Source organism: Pleurodeles waltl, chromosome 8 (assembly GCF_031143425.1).
Source record: "Pleurodeles waltl isolate 20211129_DDA chromosome 8, aPleWal1.hap1.20221129, whole genome shotgun sequence".
NCBI classification, from domain to species: Eukaryota; Metazoa; Chordata; class Amphibia; order Caudata; family Salamandridae; genus Pleurodeles; species Pleurodeles waltl.
This window is the reverse complement of record NC_090447.1, coordinates 857,508,568-857,528,405: the sequence shown is the minus strand read 5'-3', so window position 1 is coordinate 857,528,405 and position 19,838 is coordinate 857,508,568. Positions and strand designations below refer to the sequence as shown.

At 42.9% G+C, this 19,838-nt stretch overlaps 1 protein-coding gene across 1 annotated transcript in view; it reads right to left on the bottom strand.

The window, feature by feature from the left end:
- The window catches only part of TGDS (TDP-glucose 4,6-dehydratase), a 377,842-nt gene that overhangs the window by 127,581 nt on the left and 230,423 nt on the right, over positions 1-19,838 (bottom strand). Inside the window, exons 6-7 of the mRNA XM_069205136.1 lie at positions 18,854-18,952; positions 6,505-6,564 (exon numbers count right to left, since the gene is read on the bottom strand). Coding sequence (XP_069061237.1) covers positions 6,505-6,564; positions 18,854-18,952 — 159 coding nt within the window. The remainder of the gene's footprint in view (positions 1-6,504; positions 6,565-18,853; positions 18,953-19,838) is intronic.

Genomic DNA, 19,838 nt, shown 5'->3' with positions numbered 1-19,838 from the left:
GCATTTGCGAGGGGTGCCCTGATCTGGATGAGGGCTGGGGTCCCATTCGAACCTATATCTGTGGACTTGGACCTTGACGGCAGATATGTCTTGGTGGAGGGTAGGCTACAGGGCCGACCTATTGTGCTGTGCTGTGTATATGCGCCCAACCAGGAGCAGACTCCCTTTTGGCAGGCTCTCTCAGGGTGTCTGGCCGGATCCCCGAGTGTCCGCTTTTTGATCGGAGGCAACTTTAATTGTGTATTGGACACTGCCATGGACCGTTCCCTTCCACCCTTGCCTGGGGCGGTGGCGCACAAGATGGTGAAACATCTCGTTGACTGGTTGACTCAGTGGGGGTTGGAGGACGTCTGGTGGGTGCAGCACCCAGGGGATAGGGATTACTCATTTTTTTTCAGGACTGCACCCACTCCACACAAGAATAGACCGGGTATTATGCACGGCTTCCATCACCCATGAGATTGTAGGCTCCGAATATCTGGGCCGTACCCTATCTGACCACAGCCCACTACTCATTTCTTAGCAGAGTGAGGGGGGACGAGCGTCAACTCCGTCATGGCGGCTGCAGCCAAGGGCTCTAGAGGACCCGGTATACAGGGAAGGGCTCAAGTCGCACCTCTCAGAGCATATCAGTATTAACAGAGGCTCCACCGCATCACGCTGTGTAGCATGAGAGACTTTGAAGGTGGTGATGCGTGGTTACTGTTTGGGACAATCAGTAGGGGTTAGACGTACGCTGGTGTGCGAGGTAAATCAGTTGGAAAAGGAACTGTGCAATAGGGAGGTGGAACAAGGACCGGATTCGGCTACGCAGCGTCGACTATGCTAGGTACGGAATTTGTTCAATCAAATGTTGGAGAGGTTACGCTGCCACGATTACAGTCAGCATATGATGTCCATACATGAGGAAGAGGGCAAGTCGGGTCGGCTTTTTGGTCTGGCTGGTGCGCGCAGAGAGGAATGGCGCCCCGATCACGAGTGTACGGGGGGTGGAGGGGACGCATGTGTATGGCCCGCTTGAAACAGCTGACGCATTTAAAACATTCTATCCCTCCCTTTATAGCCGTCCCATAGAGATACTGCCGCAATCCTTAGAACATCGTTTAGGGTCCCTCCCACTGATCACACTACAGCCGGAGGATCGGGATTTGCCAGGAGGACCTCTCTCTCTCTGGAGGAGGTGAACATCACTATAACACAGTTGGCCACGGGCAGGACACCAGGTTCCAATGGACTCCCTATGGAGTTCTACAAGACCTATGTAGATTTGCTGGCCCCTGTATTGGTCGATCTCTACGCTGAGGCTTATGATGTGGGGGCTTTGCCGGGAACTCTGAGGGAGTCACTGGTGGTCCCCCTGCCTAAGACCAAGTCACGAGACACGTCTGTGACCGATTTTAGGCCTTTGTCTATGCTAAACTGCAACTTCAAAATCCTTAGTAAAGCCCTAGCTAATAGACTCCTACCCCATATCACTCGCCTCATTCATGCGGGCCAGAACGGTTTTATACCTGCACGCAATACCTCCCTGAATTTGAGAAGGCTCTTTACACTCCTACACCTCCCACATGGGGAGTGACCTCCCAGGGCTGTACTATTATCAGTGGACCCCGTGAAAGCATTTGACTCGATACAATGGGACTTCCTGAGGGAGGTGATGGCCCGCATGGGGTTGGGCGACAACTGGATACGATGGGTCGAACTCTTGTATTGTCTCCCAGTGGCGAGGGTGTGGGTAGGTGGGGCGATGTCAACTTCTTTTCCAATATTTCGAGGCACCAGACAGGTCTGTCCTCTTTCGCCTTTATTGTTCTCGCTAGCCATTGAACCACTGGCGGCGCAATTCGGGATGGAGGGGAACGGTCGAGGGATACCATGTGGCCACGAAGAACATATTATATCACTCTACGCAGATAACCTGCTGATTAATTTATAGGATGGTGTATCCGGGATCCTGTGGGCCCTCACTCTACTTGAGCGGTTTGGTGGCTCGTCTGGTCTCCGGGTAAACAGGAGAAAGACATATGTTTTCCCAATGACAGAGGGCGTGGAATGCCCTACCTCCTGTCCAGCAAATATTTCTTGGGCTCCTCGCACCTTCAAATACCTGGGTGTACAGGCCTTTCACGACCTGAGTGACCTCCGTGATGGAAATCTTGGTGCAGCACTCAGATCCTTACGATCTTGTGTGGCGTTTTGGCCCTCCCTCAAGCTTTCAATGATGGCTCACGTGGCGTTGACTAAGATGGTTATGTTACCACACCTGCTGTGCTACTTTGCCAATATCCCAGTAAATATATCGGCGGTCTGGTTTAAAGACCTAAACAAGCTCGTTCGGGAACTTGTGTGGGATGGGGTTCGCCAGAGGACGTCCATCTTCACGCTCTGCCGACCTACTTCGGAGGGCGGACTAGCTTTATCAGACTTTGAGCTTTACTATTTGTCGTGTCAACTTCAGTGGGTGGCTAGATGGCTGGCAGGGAGGCAGTGGCTGGAACGAACCACACCCAGTGTCATCTCATGGCTGGATTGTTGGGTGCTTGGGATGCCATGCCTAAAAGGATGGTTTTATTGCAGGTGGCTCTCTCTAGCTGGAAACGCTGCCTGAAGCGCACAGGTAAGAGGGTGCCCTACTCACCCGGAATGCCACTGTCTGGTGTTCCTCTAGGGGCACAGGGACACACCATATCACAGGGGCGGTTGGAAGCCTGGAGCCGGGGAGAGTGCAGACTATAGGGGATCTCTTTGGTGAGGGGATTTTACGCCCCTTCCCGGAGCTCGTAGGGGAAAGAGAGGTTCTGAGAGGGCAGTTGTTGACATATAGGATGTTGGTAGTGGCTATGCGTAGACTATTGCCCACTGTGAATGCGGAGTCAGAAACACACACTATATTGCACTTCCTATTGTCGGCGGGAGAGGATGCACACTTGATTACTAGACTGTATGCTGATCTCACCGCGCCCACACTGCCCTCTCTGCGGAGACTGCGGACGGGATGGGAGGAGGCAGTGGGCGAAGACTTGACGGACGTGGAATGTCAGAAAGCACTAGCGTTACCCCCAGTGTTTCCAGAAATACACGTTTTTGATATATCCAATATAATTTTGTCCATCAAACGTATCTCACTCCACATAAGCTTAGAGTGATATACAGAGGAGCGCCTAGAGGTTGTCCTAGATGCGATACAGTGGACACTGGCTTTTATGAAATGGTTTGGGAATGTCCTACCATACAGAGAGCTTGGAAGAGAGTACTTGAGGATGTGGAGGAAGTACTTGCAACGTAACTGAACTTAGACCCCTACTTCTGCCTGCTGGGCTTACATAAGAGGCCGCCCTCTAAAAACGTGGGCATGAGGTTTCTGGATCTCGCACTGGTCTTGTTCAGGCGGCGGATCGCCATGGCCTGGAAGTCCCCAATGGGCCCACAGTTGTCAGACTGGAGGCGAGATGTTTCAGTGTGGGCCCAGGCCGAATTACAGGTGCTGCATAGGGAAGAGGATCAGGGACTCAGGACGCGACCTCTGGCACCACTCTGGAGTAAGATACTGGAAGAATGGGGAACTCGAAGGGGGGGAAGTTGAGAGAACATCCAGGACTGGAGGGGATGGGGCACCCTTGTTGGCTGGGCGAGATGCAGCCTAGGAAAAGGATGACATGACAGGAGACCATGACCAGCTGAATGAAAATGGTTCGGATTACACCACTCAAGAGGGTTTGCCGGACTTAATCCCCCTGACACCTACCTTCATTTTACCTACATTACTTGCCCCACTGACTACTGCTTATTAAGCCAGCACTCCTTTTGTTGCTCGGTTTGCCGTTCTTTTTCTCTTTTTATTTTCATTATTGCATGGGTTAAAGTTTATATGGTACTGGTTAGAATGATGTGGAAGCCATCCGACCTCAATGTAGAACAATAACTGTAACTGGGTAGGACCTCACTAATGTGAGGTACAAATTGCCAAAATGTATATTGCCTTCGAGAGGGACGAATAAGTATACACTGCTATTAGAATGTAAGGATCCGGATGGATAACCTGCAATATGGGGCCACTCATGTATTGTGTGTTTATAAATTACAGAAATACCAATAACCAAATAAAAAATAAATAAAAAAAAGCACCTTTGATTCAATCGTAGGTCTCAAGTCAAATGGGACAAACCTTGCCTATTGCTACTACTCTGACAGACACCAAAATGACAACACTATCCACCGTGCAACTTTAATGGAAGCTTTCCTCTATTTACCACTGTGAACAGCGCTGACAGAGGCGTGACATTTGCTTCCCTTTGTCGTCTATGGGTAGGGTGGTGATCTCCAAGATGCTGGTCGTCCCTAGACATTTGTACTTCTTCACTGCACTGCCTGTAATAATAAAGAAATCCTTTTTTAAGGAAGTGCGAACTGTCCTTATTCCTTTGATATGGGGCCCTGGTAGATATAGGGTGTCCATCGAGAAATGATATGCCTCTTTACTGGACGTTGGACTAGTGGCTCCTGCTATGGCCAATGTGTTGGCTGGATGATGCCCCCAGTCCAGAGCAAAATTATGTTTTAACAACACTGGGTGGAACCATGATACTGGAATAGCTATTGTGAGTCACACAACAGAATTCAACTGGGAATATTTTGTGCTGGAGGAATTACATTTTACAGAGCTCCAAATCACTCTCTTATGTGCCTACACTACCTCTATGGGCACTGCCAGAGTGACTGGACTTAAGGGAGCCACATCATGTACACACCTGGGCAGAGGCTGGTCTTGTGATCTGGAATGACATGTTAGAAAATGGGAAACATAGGCTTTTTGATAACCAGATGGGAAGTTTGTGACCTTGATCCTAAGAACTTTTTCCTACATTCAGCATTGATCCATTTGATGTTCCAAATGTGGGGCTGTGCACATAAGATGCCTACTGCCTATCTAGTGCTGATCACCCTCTTGACTCACGGGCAAAAGAGAAAGACCATCTCTTGCCTGTACATGCATTCAACCAATGACCTGACATGAAACTGGGGCCCTTAAAGAGTGGTGGCAAACCAGATTACTTCAATAGCTACCCGAGGAAGAGTGGATGCGTGCCCAGTATGTGACAAAATGACACTGGGGTGACAGCACTCTCACCTAATCAAACGAGAAATGCTGTACTGGGCATGATGTGTGTATATATTTTCATGTAAATGTGTTAAGTTTTAACAGTATTCTAAACTGCATTAATGTAAGACATCTTAATTGCACGTTTCTTACTGGACTGATCAGAGTACCAAAGTTGGATATAGTAATTGAATGTTTTTATGCTCTCAGGAAGTAGAAAAAAAACAAGATGTCAATTATTTTAAATTTTTCAATAAGGTTAAGGATGAGATGACATGCTGTGTAATATAAATATAAGCATAAACTGTAATGACAATGCAATTCCTGTGTACAACCAAAACCAATAAAGATCTACTGAGGAAAAAGAATAGATACATTGATGACGAAGGATTTGTCATTGTACCCTCTGACAGTAGGACAAGGCATAATTCTAAAATTAAGAGCTCTTAAATTAGACTATCCTGCAGGGTGAAGATAACATAGTTCCACCATTTCCTACCAGAGCGGAATGATTCTTAGTGAGTAATATGCATAAAAGTATACATATGCAGTTTTAACTTGGTAAAAAATCTGGCCATGATAATGGACTTTATCTGAGGATTCAGCCAAGGTCAGCATTCGAAAACATGCACATATTTGTAACCGCCTGGAAAGGAATTGCCAATTAGGGACAGACTAAGACGGGAGGAGATAAGTTGCTTCTCCAGCAAACAGTTAAAATACAGTACCCAATTCTATGTTTTGCTGGCATTTAATTTGGATATGTCACAATTCACCAATGGATAAATTTAGGTAACACCCCAATGACAAGATGGGTAATAAGGCCTGGAAACTAGAGACAACATAAAAAGCTGGCAGTTACCATGGAGAAGAAAACCCAGGGCATGGTAACAGAGCAGAGCCAAGTGGTGCTGCACCATACATTAAATAAAAATTGACAAGAGTCACCCGAGTGGGTTTTCTGAAAGAACCTGCCCACAGGTTAAAAAAAAGATCACAGGCCTTTGAAGCAGACTCCCTGATATACTATGAGCAACACCTAGATAAGAGAAGATCAAGCAAAGATTGGTCTACCTGGCTTTCAAGACGAGATGTCACTTAATCTTGAATGATTTTCAGAAACGTGGTAGGTCAACAACAAGCTGAAATGTAAGTAATTTATGCAAACTCAGAGACATTTACTTTAATGATGGTGCATGTTTTGATACACCAAGTATGTACTGCAGTACCCGTTTGCAGAATTACTTTCATTTACTAGGCATTGACATTTTATTTCAGTCAGTTGGCAGAGGGTAATGTAGAGGTATAGTGTGTTTGTATTGTAATTAATATCCAAGATCCCTTGAATCATCTGAAGCCGTCAGTCAAATGCTCTAAGGTAGAGAAACAATGTACATGTCACTTACTTTTGCTGGAAACTGGTGAGGTCCATAAATATTGCAACTTCTTGTGATAACAACTGGAAACTGTATACAAAAATAAGAAACCTAGTCAAAACCTTTTTACCACACGTAACAAATCCGTAACTAAACAGGTGGAACCATTAAGAAATAATGGGCAGATAAAATAACTGTAATTGCTATAACTGTCTAAATTGTAAGGGATGTGGCATCAACCGAAACAATACAATTCATTTTCAATAATTTATTTGTGTTTATTCAAAGCACTTCTTCTGGACTCAAAATGGCACTGTTCACTTCTGTAGACCATAAATGATTATTATTATTAGATATTTGTAGAGCGCATGGCTATCCGGAGGCCTCCCAGCGCTAATGCATGACCATTGAACAGATAAAGCAGACAGGCTATGAAGGAAAAAGAAAGGTCTTGAGCTTTTTACAAAACTGAAGTTATGAGCTTTGTGATCGATGCTCCAGTGGTAAAGAATTCCATAGGTGACCCGCCTTGAAGGCAAACGACCTGCCTACCCATCTTACTTTATTAAACCGAACTGTATTGATCAAAGAAGCGGAGGTAGATCTGAGTGATCTCTGGGGTTTGTAAGGAGTTATAATATGCCTGAGAAAGGCCAGACCCCTATTGTGGAGTGCACAATGCACGTAGCAGGCGGCTTTAAAGTTAATGCGCTGTTCAATCGGGAGCCAGTGAAGGGAGCACAGAGCAGATTTAGCGGAGTGGTGTCTCGGGGTACCCATCAGAAGGCGGGCAGCAGTATTCTGCACCACCTGTCGTTTCTTTAGCACAGAGGAAGGAACAAAACATTCCCATAGTCTAGGCGAGACAGTATCAGGGCCTGGACAAAAAGCCTTTTAGCTACAAAGGGAAGAAATGTGAAAATCTTCCTACAGGTCCTCAGAAAGTAAAAGCAAGTAGCTGCCAATTTCTTCGAGTGGCATTCCATTGTGAGGCGAGAGTCCAGCAAAAAACCTTATATTATCTTTGGGCAAGGGAAGGTCATTTAGTCCAGCTGAGACCAAGGCATGGGGCTTCAAACATGAAAAATGTCCTACCAACATAACCTCTGTTTTTTCCTCATTTAACTTGAGTTTGCTGTTCGCCATCCATTTAGCGACATCGGATAGGCATGAAGAGAGAGTTGCAAAATCTGAGCTGGTCCCAGTAGAAAAAAGAAAAAAACAATTGAGTGTCACCAGCATAAGACACAAGAGACAATCCATGGGTTCCACGATCTTTGCCAGGGGGCCATATAAATACTGAAGAGCGTAGGGCTTAATGAAGAACCCTGTGGAACCCCACAGGTCAGCGGGAAGGTATCAGAATAGTAGGATTGATCCAGTACTTGAAAAGTTCTTTGACTCAGATATGAGGAAAGCCAACTGAGGCAGGTACTTTCAATTCCCATTTGAGAGACTCTGCAAAGAAGAACTTTATGATCTACTGTGTCAAAAGTGGCGCTTAGATCTAATAAAATGATTGCTGCATATCTGCAAGCATCCACATGTCATCTAGTGTCTTGAGTGACAGCCAACAAGGCTGTTTCGGTGCTGTGGAGCAGTCTGAATCCCATTTGGGTATTATGTAGGTTATGTTCCTCTAGAAAACCGGAGAGTTGATATGTTTCTCGATTATTTTTGACACAATGGGAAGAAGAGCAATTGGTCTATAGTTAGATAGTGAAGCTGTGACAAGATTGTTTTTTTTTTGTTTTAATAGAGGCTTAACTACCGCATGTTTCCATTGTTGTGGGACATGCCCATGTAACAACGAGTCATTCAAAATGTTCATTAGAACCGGTGATATAACTTCAGATCCTAGAGCTAAGATAGAGGGGGGGGGGAGGATCCAGAGGAGATTCGGATTTTATGTAGCCCAGATATTTATCAACTAGATCTTAAGTCAGAGGCTGGAAAGCTGAGAGTAAGGCTCGAGGGGGCTGATCGTCAGGATGAAGGACAAACTCATCCTCAGTGCAAGAATTACTAGGAAGAGTTGCTTGGATATCCGAAATTTTCTTTTGAAAAAAACAGCCTAAGTCATTACTATGTGCCTGAGAGCCCTCTACTATGTACTTAACCGGAGGAAGCTGAGTCATTTCCTCAAAGATAGAGAATATCTCTCTAGGAGAGTGTGAGGATTGTTCGATCCTGGAGGTATAATGGGAGGCTTATACCGCCTTAAATTTCGAATGGAAAGACCGAATCATATTCCTATAATCTCTTTTGAGACCAGGATCGTATGATTTCCTCCACTTTCTCTCCACCCGCCTACATTCTTTTTTTAAGTCCAGCAGATGGGGAGTAAACCAAGATGAATTATTTTTCCAAAAGGTCTTAACCATAGTTTTAGTGGGTAGAATAATATCTAGGGATTCCAGAATCCATTTGTAAAAACCCTCAGCTGTATTATATTGGGGAAGAGTGGAGGAGGCAAACTGGTTCGTTAAAGTGTCCATCCAGTCGTTCTTCTTCAGCTTTGACCACTGACGTCCCATTAATTTTGCACAAGGCTGATGATTTACAGGAGGTTGGGTGGGGAGAGTAAAAACAATTAAAACATGGTCTGACCAACCCAAAGGAAGAGGAGCCTGGGCTAGTAGTTTAGAGAGATTACTAAACGCTAGGTCGATTGTATGACCATGAAGGTGAGTGGGGCCGGATACCAGTTGTGTTAAATCAAAGGCTGCTAAATCTGTGAGTAAGTGTTTGTCGGGAGCATTGTGAGGTTCCTCTATCTGAATATTAAAATCCCCTAAAATGGTACAATTTGAATATTTACAAGCAAACTCTGCCACACAATCAGGCAGAGCCTGTAAAACCCTACCATAGGGGCCCGGACGACAGTAAATTAAGATACCAGAAAAAGTGAAGGTGGCATCTATTGTCAAAAAGAAGGCCAGGCTTTCACACTCTGGGATACAGAGGGGGTGGGAACGACAGTGAATGGAATTCTTGTAAATTATTCCAATCCCTCCTATTCTCTGAGGTCTATCTAGGTGCTGTAGGGAGTAATTTGAGGGAAGGGACATAATTATATGAGGAGTGAAGTCCTCAGAGAACCAGGTTTCTGTCAAAAACATAGCCTCTGGGGCATAGTCATTTAACAGCGAATGAATATACAGTTTGTATGCAGGTAAGGAACGACAGTTAAGCAGCAATAGTCTGTTAGTCTGTTCTTTCTCCAGTCTTATATTCACAGTGAGTATAGGCTGAGGATTCAATTGACGAGAATGACCAATTGAAGGCAAATGGGTTAGAGGGTGAAGGAGGCTAGGCCGGTATTGATCGGGAGTCACTGTGTTGTTATTAAGCGCTATAAGAGATTGCCTGGAATAGCTTAGTCTCTCAGGGGCTAAGCTTATAGCCTTTCCTGGCCCTGGGCCCAGCCTGGCGTGGACGGGCGCAGACGGGCTTGCCTTTGGCGCGCAAGCGGCGCCCGCCAGCTTCATGGGCTCTTTTATGGACCCAGGAAGCAGGAAACAACAACTAGACCTCACACAAAGAGGGCGGTTCTGTTTGTCACAATGAACTGGTTAGAAATTGGCTGCCGGAATGAGCAAGCAGTAAACAGTGCACACGCTAGAAAATAGAATTCCCTGAGGGCCCAGGTGTCTCTGAACACAGGCACCGGGTCCTCTGGAAGAAATGCATGTCCAGAATATTTAAAAACAATGTTTTATAAAGTGCAGAGATTACTTATAAAAACAAATAATTTAAGAGCAAATGCGAGCATTCTAACTTAAAAAGCAGAGCTTTACCTCCTAAGGATGTCAAGCAGATATGCCATGTATCTTAATGTTAACTTGTAGAACAAAAACAAGTCAGAACAGCTATTATATTTCTCATTATGGTGGCAACTGTAGATCATACACTGAACAAATACATATTTACATTGTCCAAAGGAAAGTATGGTCGATAAGATGTTAATGAAAGAAATACATATAAACAGAAGTGTTTTATCTGTATCTTCTGATTTTCCGGTATTTATTTCAGAGGATGGCATAAATACCATTACATTGTCAAGACAGCCCTCAAACTCTACGACTCTCCCATTCAGAATGCAATAACTACTCTTTGAATAGTCAATTTTGTAAATTACTTCAGGTGGATATTAGTCAGTGTGAGTTTTGTGGACATTTGCCCTCTTATGAAAGATGATCCACTTATTTTTATAGTTACGTTTTATATTTGTGTTTTAATAATTTAATGTAGGGTCAGATTTATCAAACTAGATATCGCTGGGACAGTGCCTGAAATTAGCTGCCAGAACAAAATGAGCTGATCAACTACTGAGGCTGCCTAAACATCATAGAGCAGACAATATAATGTGTTAATGCTTTTTTGGACAGCAGAGTATTCAACACTGATTTTAAAAGACAATGGAGACTTGAAGAAGAGCATCAAGGGAATGATCTGATTTGCTTTAATAACCACTGGCAAATTTTCAGAATAACCTGTAGGCTATTTTTCTACCTTTGAAATACTGAGGATGGCTCACCAAAGACCGCCTGCAAGTCAATAAGTCTTCAACAGCTGTCACAATAATTATAAAAGATCTTCTATGACAAGGCTTTCAGTTCACCTGTATGCAAAATCTCAAATGGAGGACCCAGTAACTTGGGTAGTAGCACCCTCAATCTTCTAATGGAGGAGATGGACCTGGCCTGGCTTTCCCAAAACACACACCCAAAAAAAACTCATATAGCTGCGCCACCCAAAAGGGACCTTTAGATCTAGGATCATGTGACCAAAAGAAAAGGCCTACCACCTTCCCCTCTCTGAATATGTCCATATCAAGTAATCCCAAATTCACACCCGCTAATAACCCAATATCCTTCCCAGAACGAATGGGGGTGAATGCCAGACACAGAGAGACATTTGTTTTGAGGAAACTACTAAATACTGTGAACAATACAAGCAGGACTTCAACGTAAGGGAGACATCCCAACTCCAGTATTGTCAGCTTAGACACAGAGCCTTACATCCAGCTAATGCAATGGCAGCCACCAGACCATTCATACACTTCGAAAAACTTGTTTGTAATAACATGGGCATGAAGTGTCTAGCTACTAAAGCATATTGCATCCCCCAAGACTCTATACCAGTAAAACAGCACCATTAACAAGTCTGGTGGGAACAGGACTTGCTGAAGGCTCTCCTACCCTGGCAATGGAATCTTGTATAGAGGGACATGCCCAAAATTATTTGAAGCACTCCCCAAATGGAACCAGCATTCAAAGTGATGTATCAAAGGTATCGAACCTCGCTGAGCCTACACTCCGATGTATCCCTATGGTCTCGACCCTCTGCTGGAGATGCAGCCTTGGACTAGGCACCTTCTTGCATATCCGGTGGTCCTTATTAAAATCTTACGGGGAAAAAATTCTAAGCAAGATTAAAGGCACAATAGGCTAACTGCTTTTGGAAGATCCACGCACACTGATTTTAAGAATGAAACCGCCTGGTATGGACGGTATGATAGGCAGTGATTGGACACTTGTCATTCATATGATAGGCGCTCCCAAACAACTCATTGCTCTCTTTTAGAAGAAAGAAGACCCTCCCTCTTAGCGCACTTTGGTTTCATAGGTTGAGGCGCGTATTGGCCATGGAATAAATCTCAGACAAACTCTACTTCTCTGAAAAGACGTTTTTGGGCACATGGCAAATCCTCATACAGTATGTGTCTTGATTCGAACACCAATGTATTACACCTGTAACAATATGTGCACTGCACCACTCTGACTTAACAGTAACATCCCACCCTCATTGCCTTAACTTGACTACTTCACTACCACCTCAGAGGTCCACATATAAAGAATGAGACACTATCTGCACTCTCACGTACGAAGAGGGCAACAATGTGTCCACACTCCCTGTGTCCTAAAACAGTGGATCCCATCCTTTTTACTTCTGTGGACTCCCACTTTATCATTACTGGAGCCCGGAGACCCCTGAGTCTTTATTGGAATCCGGTGACTCCCCCACTGAGTTATTACTGAACGAAGGGGACCTAATATGTTAATATTATTTAATTTTATACGCAGTCGCGGACCCCTGAGGAGGCTTCGCGAACCCCCACGGGTCCCCAGACCACAGGTTGGGAACCACTGTCCTAAAACATGCCTTCATGTTAACGGACCTCAACACCTTACAAGAGATTGATTTTCAACACTCGATCCTGTGGACACTGGCGTCGGCACTCCTCAATCCCTCACTATGCTGCAGGTGGGGGGGGGGAAGGGGGTGGGGAGGACTTGCTGTTTCTTTTAGACTACCATATCCTCATCTCTAGTTAAGTCTGGGTGATTGCACATGGACTGTACGTTAACATGTAACTGTTTCTCTCTCTCTAATCCATGAATGTAAATGCAATTGATATACCTGGGACATGTTACAAAAATCCAATAAAATGATTTGAAGCATAATGGTGGAGGCAATCTTCTCTTTATTTTCCTGAGAATGTCAGTAGTTACTGGGAATCTGATGGGGTTTCTCCTCGTCATACTTTTTATCCTTTAATGAGTGGAAACATGCTTTAATATAACAATGTTTAAGACCTTGCTTAACTATATAAAGAAGACCAGTATTTATGCTGGAAGTATTACAAAACTGTGACAATCAGCAATTTAGGTTATTTTACATTTGCTTAAATAACTGCTGGTGGACCCAAGAAGCCTGAAGACATCTCATGGTTAAGTTCCAACTGTAGATCTTCATAAATACAAAAAATGCAGGATACCCAATTTGCTGCCCTTACCTTTTTTAAACAATTTGTATTAGTTTCAAAGCGAACATAACAACATACAACAGATATAGTTAATTTTCCAGCATGAGTGCATGGGTAGTAAGCAAAAGACAGGTGGCCCTCATGAAATATACTTCTGAGAAATGACAAAGATTCATTAGCGGGGGATACTCTGAGTAACAGTCACTTACCCACATTCTGTATTTGGATAATCCATTTGAGGAGAGGGTGAAACAGTGGCCATCTTGGAATGGGGACTGAATCAATGGGATCCATATGACCGTTTACCAGTGAGGTTAAGGTAGCGTAGAAGCTGAACTCGGGGTATGCAAAAGTCAATTCTGGGGGCTGAGAGAGGACATTATGTTTCTGGGCTGGGAAACTCCTGCCAAAGCAGTGTGTCCTATGGGGATGGGGGTACCAGATATGGAGGAGGGGGAGTTCTCCCCCATTGTGAGGTTATGAGAAAGAAGTACAGTCTGGTTGCGATCCTGAAAATTGGAATAGAAACTGGTTCTACAATTGAGTTATTGGACTGCGTGGAAGGACTCTGGCCTTCTTTCTTTGTAAGGTGGACACCTCGTCCCCGGCCCACCGTGTATCTCCAAGCAGTACCACTGGGGAAGCGGCGGTATCACTCTTCCAACCCATCCTAACTACACACTTGGATACCTCCTGGGCAAGGTCAGTTAAACAGGTTGCTGTTCTGAATTTCTTGGACCGGCCATAGATCCTGAGCTCCCCAGGCTCCCATGTGGCTAGGAGACATTTTTAGGGCTTATTCTCCCCTTGTCAGAGACCAATAAATTCCCCAAGAACATTCAGATATTATTTTTCAGGATGTAGGTGGACAAATTCTAATATGATCTGAGCCATGCTGTAACTCTGGCAGAATCATAGTTGAAAATCCCACTGTTGCACTGGCTAAGAAAATTCAGTGTTGAATTGAGTACATGACAAGGGGCCAAGGAAAACTGAAGGAGATTAGTAACCTTTTTCTTAGTTTTGAAAAAAAAGATAGTAAGGTATGCTGCTTATTTTGTCAACAATCTAGTATAGGTGGACTGCATTTAATTGTTTTCAGTTTAACAGCTCACAGTCTTTTTTCACGCCTAAAAAAAAAACAATAATGATATAGGGTTTTATGATTATGTGCCCCAAACCTGTTTGCTGGTCTCCTCACCATCCTGTCTGACTTTCTCCCTTTCTTTCCTCAAGTTCCCCTTCTTTCAACAGCTAAATAAATACCCACTGAAGAACTCGATCATAAAATAGGAGGTCTTTCTCATAATATTCATGTTCTATATGTGAGAGAGCTGACTTTCTTAAGTAGGTCAAAAAGAAGGTTTCTCTTACACAGAGGTCTTTGTAGATTCATATAAAGAACACAAGAGTCTCCTAGATGACACAGATGGGTCTCTCAACGTTAGAATCAATAGTGTCCTCAAAGTTATCATCTTTAAATTTCTCTTAGCACCACAAGTTCATGTTTTCCATTGAATCAATGAGCTAGCCCCTTGAGGTCAATTTCATGGGGGTTAGGGCAGCATTTTGGGATTTTGTTCAGCGCAAGCATTAAACTGAGAGATACTCATACTCTCCCGAAGGGAAGATCCACCTTTCTCAATCTGGATTTTCAAAGGTAAGACTATAGAGTCTTCTGACTTAGCTAAGCCATCTAACACTTCAAAGTCTACCGCTTCATGCAGAGGAACTTTAATTCTTTACAGGATCATGTGTGGCTATTTCTATCCTAAAATCATCTGTATCTGCACTCCTGTTAGTTCAAAGGATATGGGACAGTGGTCAATGGAAAGCTGAGAGTATCTGGGATCACACCGGTAGTAACTAGTAATTACAGAAAGCATAGGGATAACCTCTGCAATATTTATTTAACCCGCTCCTTGTGTTCACTACAATGATTGATGGAAGCAAACGGAGAGAAAGGTTCTGAAGGTGTTTGAAGCTCTCACATCAAGAGTAGAGTCTCCTCAAGAATGTACTTTTAAACTGTGTAACTTTAGTGGTGCTCTCAATGTGTGTGTAAATTACAGTCAATGGCTGGAAAAACGACCTCAATGTTAGTGGATATTCAAAATAGACATTTGAATCTATGAAATATTTGATCAAAAGAAACTCTGCTGTCCCTTCTTCTGCCCACCCGCCCCAAGCCATAATTATATAATTTTGGGAATAAGGAGGATAAAAATCAGTTGCCTAGAAAATACAAGTTAGCTATTTCTAGTATTGTTGGCATTATTAATACTTTGTCCTGTATAAACGTAGCATATTTAATGTCCAGTACAACTGGACACTAATTGGGTAGTTGCATAAAGAAAAACAAGACAGGCCAGTCAGAAGCTAGTAGACGAAGCAAATTAAAATGCCATTATACAATACTTCTCTTGCTACTTTTACTCCTTAGTTCACTTTAGGTATACAGACCCAACCAAGCTCCGATAATATCTCAATGTCATCATCAGTCATAGTTTTGGATGGCTATTAGCCCATACTCAAGATAGTAGCGTAAACCTGTGTAGAAGGAGGAAATGATTTTGACTGTAGAAGACTTAGAGAGAGACAACACTCATCCTTTTCTCCTTAGAAGTAAACTAAGTTCAATATCCCAGCCTTTTTTCTCCAGGTGTGACAGGCTTGACTGCTCTAAAAGGAGGAGCTTTGCTACTACAAATGATCCTTGAATATCAACTGCTGCTGAGTCAATGTGCATGGAAGTTCACAAGAAACTGTAGAGCAAAAAGTCTATAGCAGTGCTGGGGCCCACCAATTGGTGACCAGCGAAAGGGTTTTTTCATATTAAATGTTTTCGCATTTTATAGACATTAATGTGTAAAACAATTAAATACTATTTATTGTGTATTTTTATGTCTAGATTGACAATACCTAATGGAGGCCAGTGTTTAAAATGGGTAACGTCTGAGTCCCATCTTGTTTTATGGCACTTCTGTATTTTATTTCTAGAAGCTGAAATCCCAGTTAACAAATGCAACGTGTCTTTGCTTTCTTTCCCACATGAAATGTTTTCTTCAACATGATAACTGTAGAATGTCTCTATTGATTAGAAAAGTATACCTGCAGGATACAGGTTGGTCCAATGTATCTTGTTTTGTTGCAGATAATTCTAAGTTTAAAGGACGCTTAGAGAAGACGTATTGTGAAGGATCCTGAGAATCTAATGGAGCACAGGATTTTATCTTCTTTAATCTGAATGGATTGTTTTATGGGAACTATGTGCATGTGTAGCAAATTATAGAAGTGTGTGACTTAAGGTAGTGGAGGGAAGAGGAGCGCCCAGAACTTTTGCAGACATGCTTTGTTCACCTTTAAGACAACTTAAAGTACAGTAGGGCACTTTCTTTATGGAAGAACTGGTAATAGTTAACATTTTATTTGAGGCAACTTTATAGCAGTATGTCCTTTTAATTATATGACTGATTTATTTGAACTTCATATTTATTAATACATCCATGTACTGATTATTGATTGGCATTAATTTGATGACTTAGTATCTGTAAGCAATTTTAACCTTTATAATTTGAAAACTTAACTACTCGGTCTTCTTTGTGGAGCCTAATTTGCTTCACATTATATAAATTTGTTGATTTGCTGTCTAGCCTCAATTGTGAATGTTGATTCATCTGAGTGCGCTTTTCTGGGCCGCACATCTGCATGCAGAAAGGTGCTAACACCAGCATGTCTAAAAATTGTCTTTCACCCCAGTGGTGTGGAATGAATCTCCTGAGTTGGTGTCGAGAAGGGTGGCTGATTGCTGGGAAGCTATACTGAGTTCTTGTCCTCTAAAAACAGTGGAGGAGGGAGAGGGATGCGGTTATTTTTCCCTCTGAAATGATTCCGCTTGTACTGCCTGCTTCATGAATGAAAAAAGGCTTCAGCCGCAGAATTAGAGTGAAGATTCTCTAGCTTGGCTGGAAAAGATATGCTTAACTGACTGAGAAAAAAAAACAGCAGAGGAGCCAAATGGCGCACAGTGGTTTGACCATGACTGTTCCTATTTACCACTACTGAATAACCTCCCAATAGAAGAATCAAAAAGGTTCATGCCAAGCTGCAAGCAAATACCCAGACCAGAGTTCATGGTTCTAGTAGCAGTGTCAATATGGGCCCAGCTTGTTGGCCTCTTCCTTCCAGCATACACTGTACTCTTGGGGTAAATCTGTGAGCAAGTAGAATTTATTTTGTGCCAGAGATGGAACACAGAAGAGACAGTTTTAAAGTTTTTCACATTTTTCCTGCTTGATAAGAGATGTGAGGCCTTCTTTTTTTATAAATTCAACACAACCTGATAAACACTCAGAATAATTAATATTAGACTAGGAACCCTCCTCACTGCTCTGGACTTAATCTGTCTGGCGCCAGGAAGTCATCCAGAAAAAAAGAGCTGGATTCAAGCAAGGTTTCTTCTCTTCAATCAGATACTTTTACAAATGTAAGTTGAGATGCTACAGCTTAAGTTAAGACACCTAAAATGCATGGGTAATGGACACAGATGAAAGTTGGTATCCTATTGGTAAAATCCTAACCCAGTACCTTTTCCCTATTACATAACAGAAATCATTGGCACTTTGAACTAAGAGACTTTCTCCTCCTATAACTCAATAAATGCCTTCTAGGAAGAACACAGACTAACTAGAGGCCAGCCCCCTGAGAATCATAGGGGGCGGTAGGCTAACAACGGCCAGACCATGTATGTTCCTTGCTGACTAGGATGTTGGGTACTGGGTCTGAACATAAAGATGGGACTTAAAATCCTCATCAACTCTCATAGACTAGCATGCTTGAGGAATCAAGGCATATTTCAAGGGAGGTAGTGTAAAGTACCCACTCAACTGAGAGACTAGATACAATTATCATCACACTCATAATGAAGATAGAGTTGTCCTGCTATGGTATTGTTTTGAAATAGGAAGAACTCTTTAACAACATTATAACGTTGTCAGAGTGAAAATTCAACAGATAATGAAACCCAAATGTGTTTAGTATAAAGCATTGCTAATTGCCACCACAAAGGTTAACCGTGTTAGTGCAGTTCTGATTATTGTGCTATTCAAAAAATACTGCCTAAAAATAAATACTGATCACATTATTCACCTACTAGATACAAAGAAATAATGTTAACCTAAGTGGATTTAGCACAATGAAAAGCAACTACATTTCCACAATTATGAAACAGCTAGGAAGGAGCCGTAGGGGAAACTTGAAGAGAACATACAGTTGTTGTCTTCACAAAGTGTTCTAAAAACTAATACACCTCACATATCTTTACCTCTTTATGGAATACATTTATATGAATGACAATTGGGGCTATTCACAAAGGTAGCTTACACCTGTTAGTAACTTAAACGTGTAATTTGCTCTTACACTTCAGAGTAACTTCTGATTTGAAAGTTATTGAGAAGTGCAGACTTGCATATCTCCCCATGAAATAGGGGATGGAGCCAAATACCTTCTGCCAAAAAAAGAAACCGTATAAGTCTAGTACCACACATTGCTAACACAAAGAATTAACATAAATTTGCCAATAGTTGATTGAGGCTTGCATATTCGTACCTTATATTTTTCCCAGTAGGAAAGCACACATCTCTCTGCAGCTGCTTTAGATGAAGCATATGGATTTGTCGGTCGAGAAGGTGACATTTCATCAAATTCCTAAAACAAATATGTAATTATCGTAAGATATTTTGTGAGAACAACAGTATTAACAACATCATACCTAAACCGCGTTTAGATGAAAAACAACATACACAGAGGGAGTAACTTAGGCCCTCGTTAAACATTTGCAGCAGTTATCAAGAGGCCGCCTTAGTATTCTCACACATTCAATTACACTCGGAATTAGTCAGATGTTCCTCATTTCATCATGACTCTAATGATAGCTACATTAGCGTCAGTCTTCGCAGCCCCCTACAGAATAGACATAAGTTGCCACCTAACGCCAAGGTTAGTAAGGTTGTTATACATGTCAGAGCCATTAGCATGAATTGCTAGTTTTTAATCCAGTAATTCACTATTATGAGCTAGAAACAGTGGTTGATTGAACTTGTTAACCACTGTTGCTACATCATATAGGAATTCCCATATTGGTCTGGCTGGGCTCTCTAAGCGCTGGTCAGACCATCACTGGAAATCAGTAAGCACAGCTTGTGGAGGAGAGGGAAGGGAAGGTACAGAGACTGGTGGCAGGAGATGCCCCTGCAATAGCAGCAGAGAGGGGAGGTGAGTCTGCGGGCCGTAAACAACATAAAAATAGAGGGAGGTAAAAAATGAATTATTGGGATATTTTTCATCTCGGGATTCTAAGTGACAACACAGAGAACCTGACCAAAAGATGAAAGGGAAGAACTGTTGGCTACGTTAACGGATAAATATGAGTACTGTTTGCTATTTGGGAAGCTTTCCTGAAAGGAGACAAGCAATGTACGGTCATTTGCGCCATCACGAATAAAGTACACTCTTCAATGAGTCTTTTCATCTCGAGTTTTCCACATGGTTACACAACCTATGGACCTCTGGACAACCTTTGGATCTTCCCATT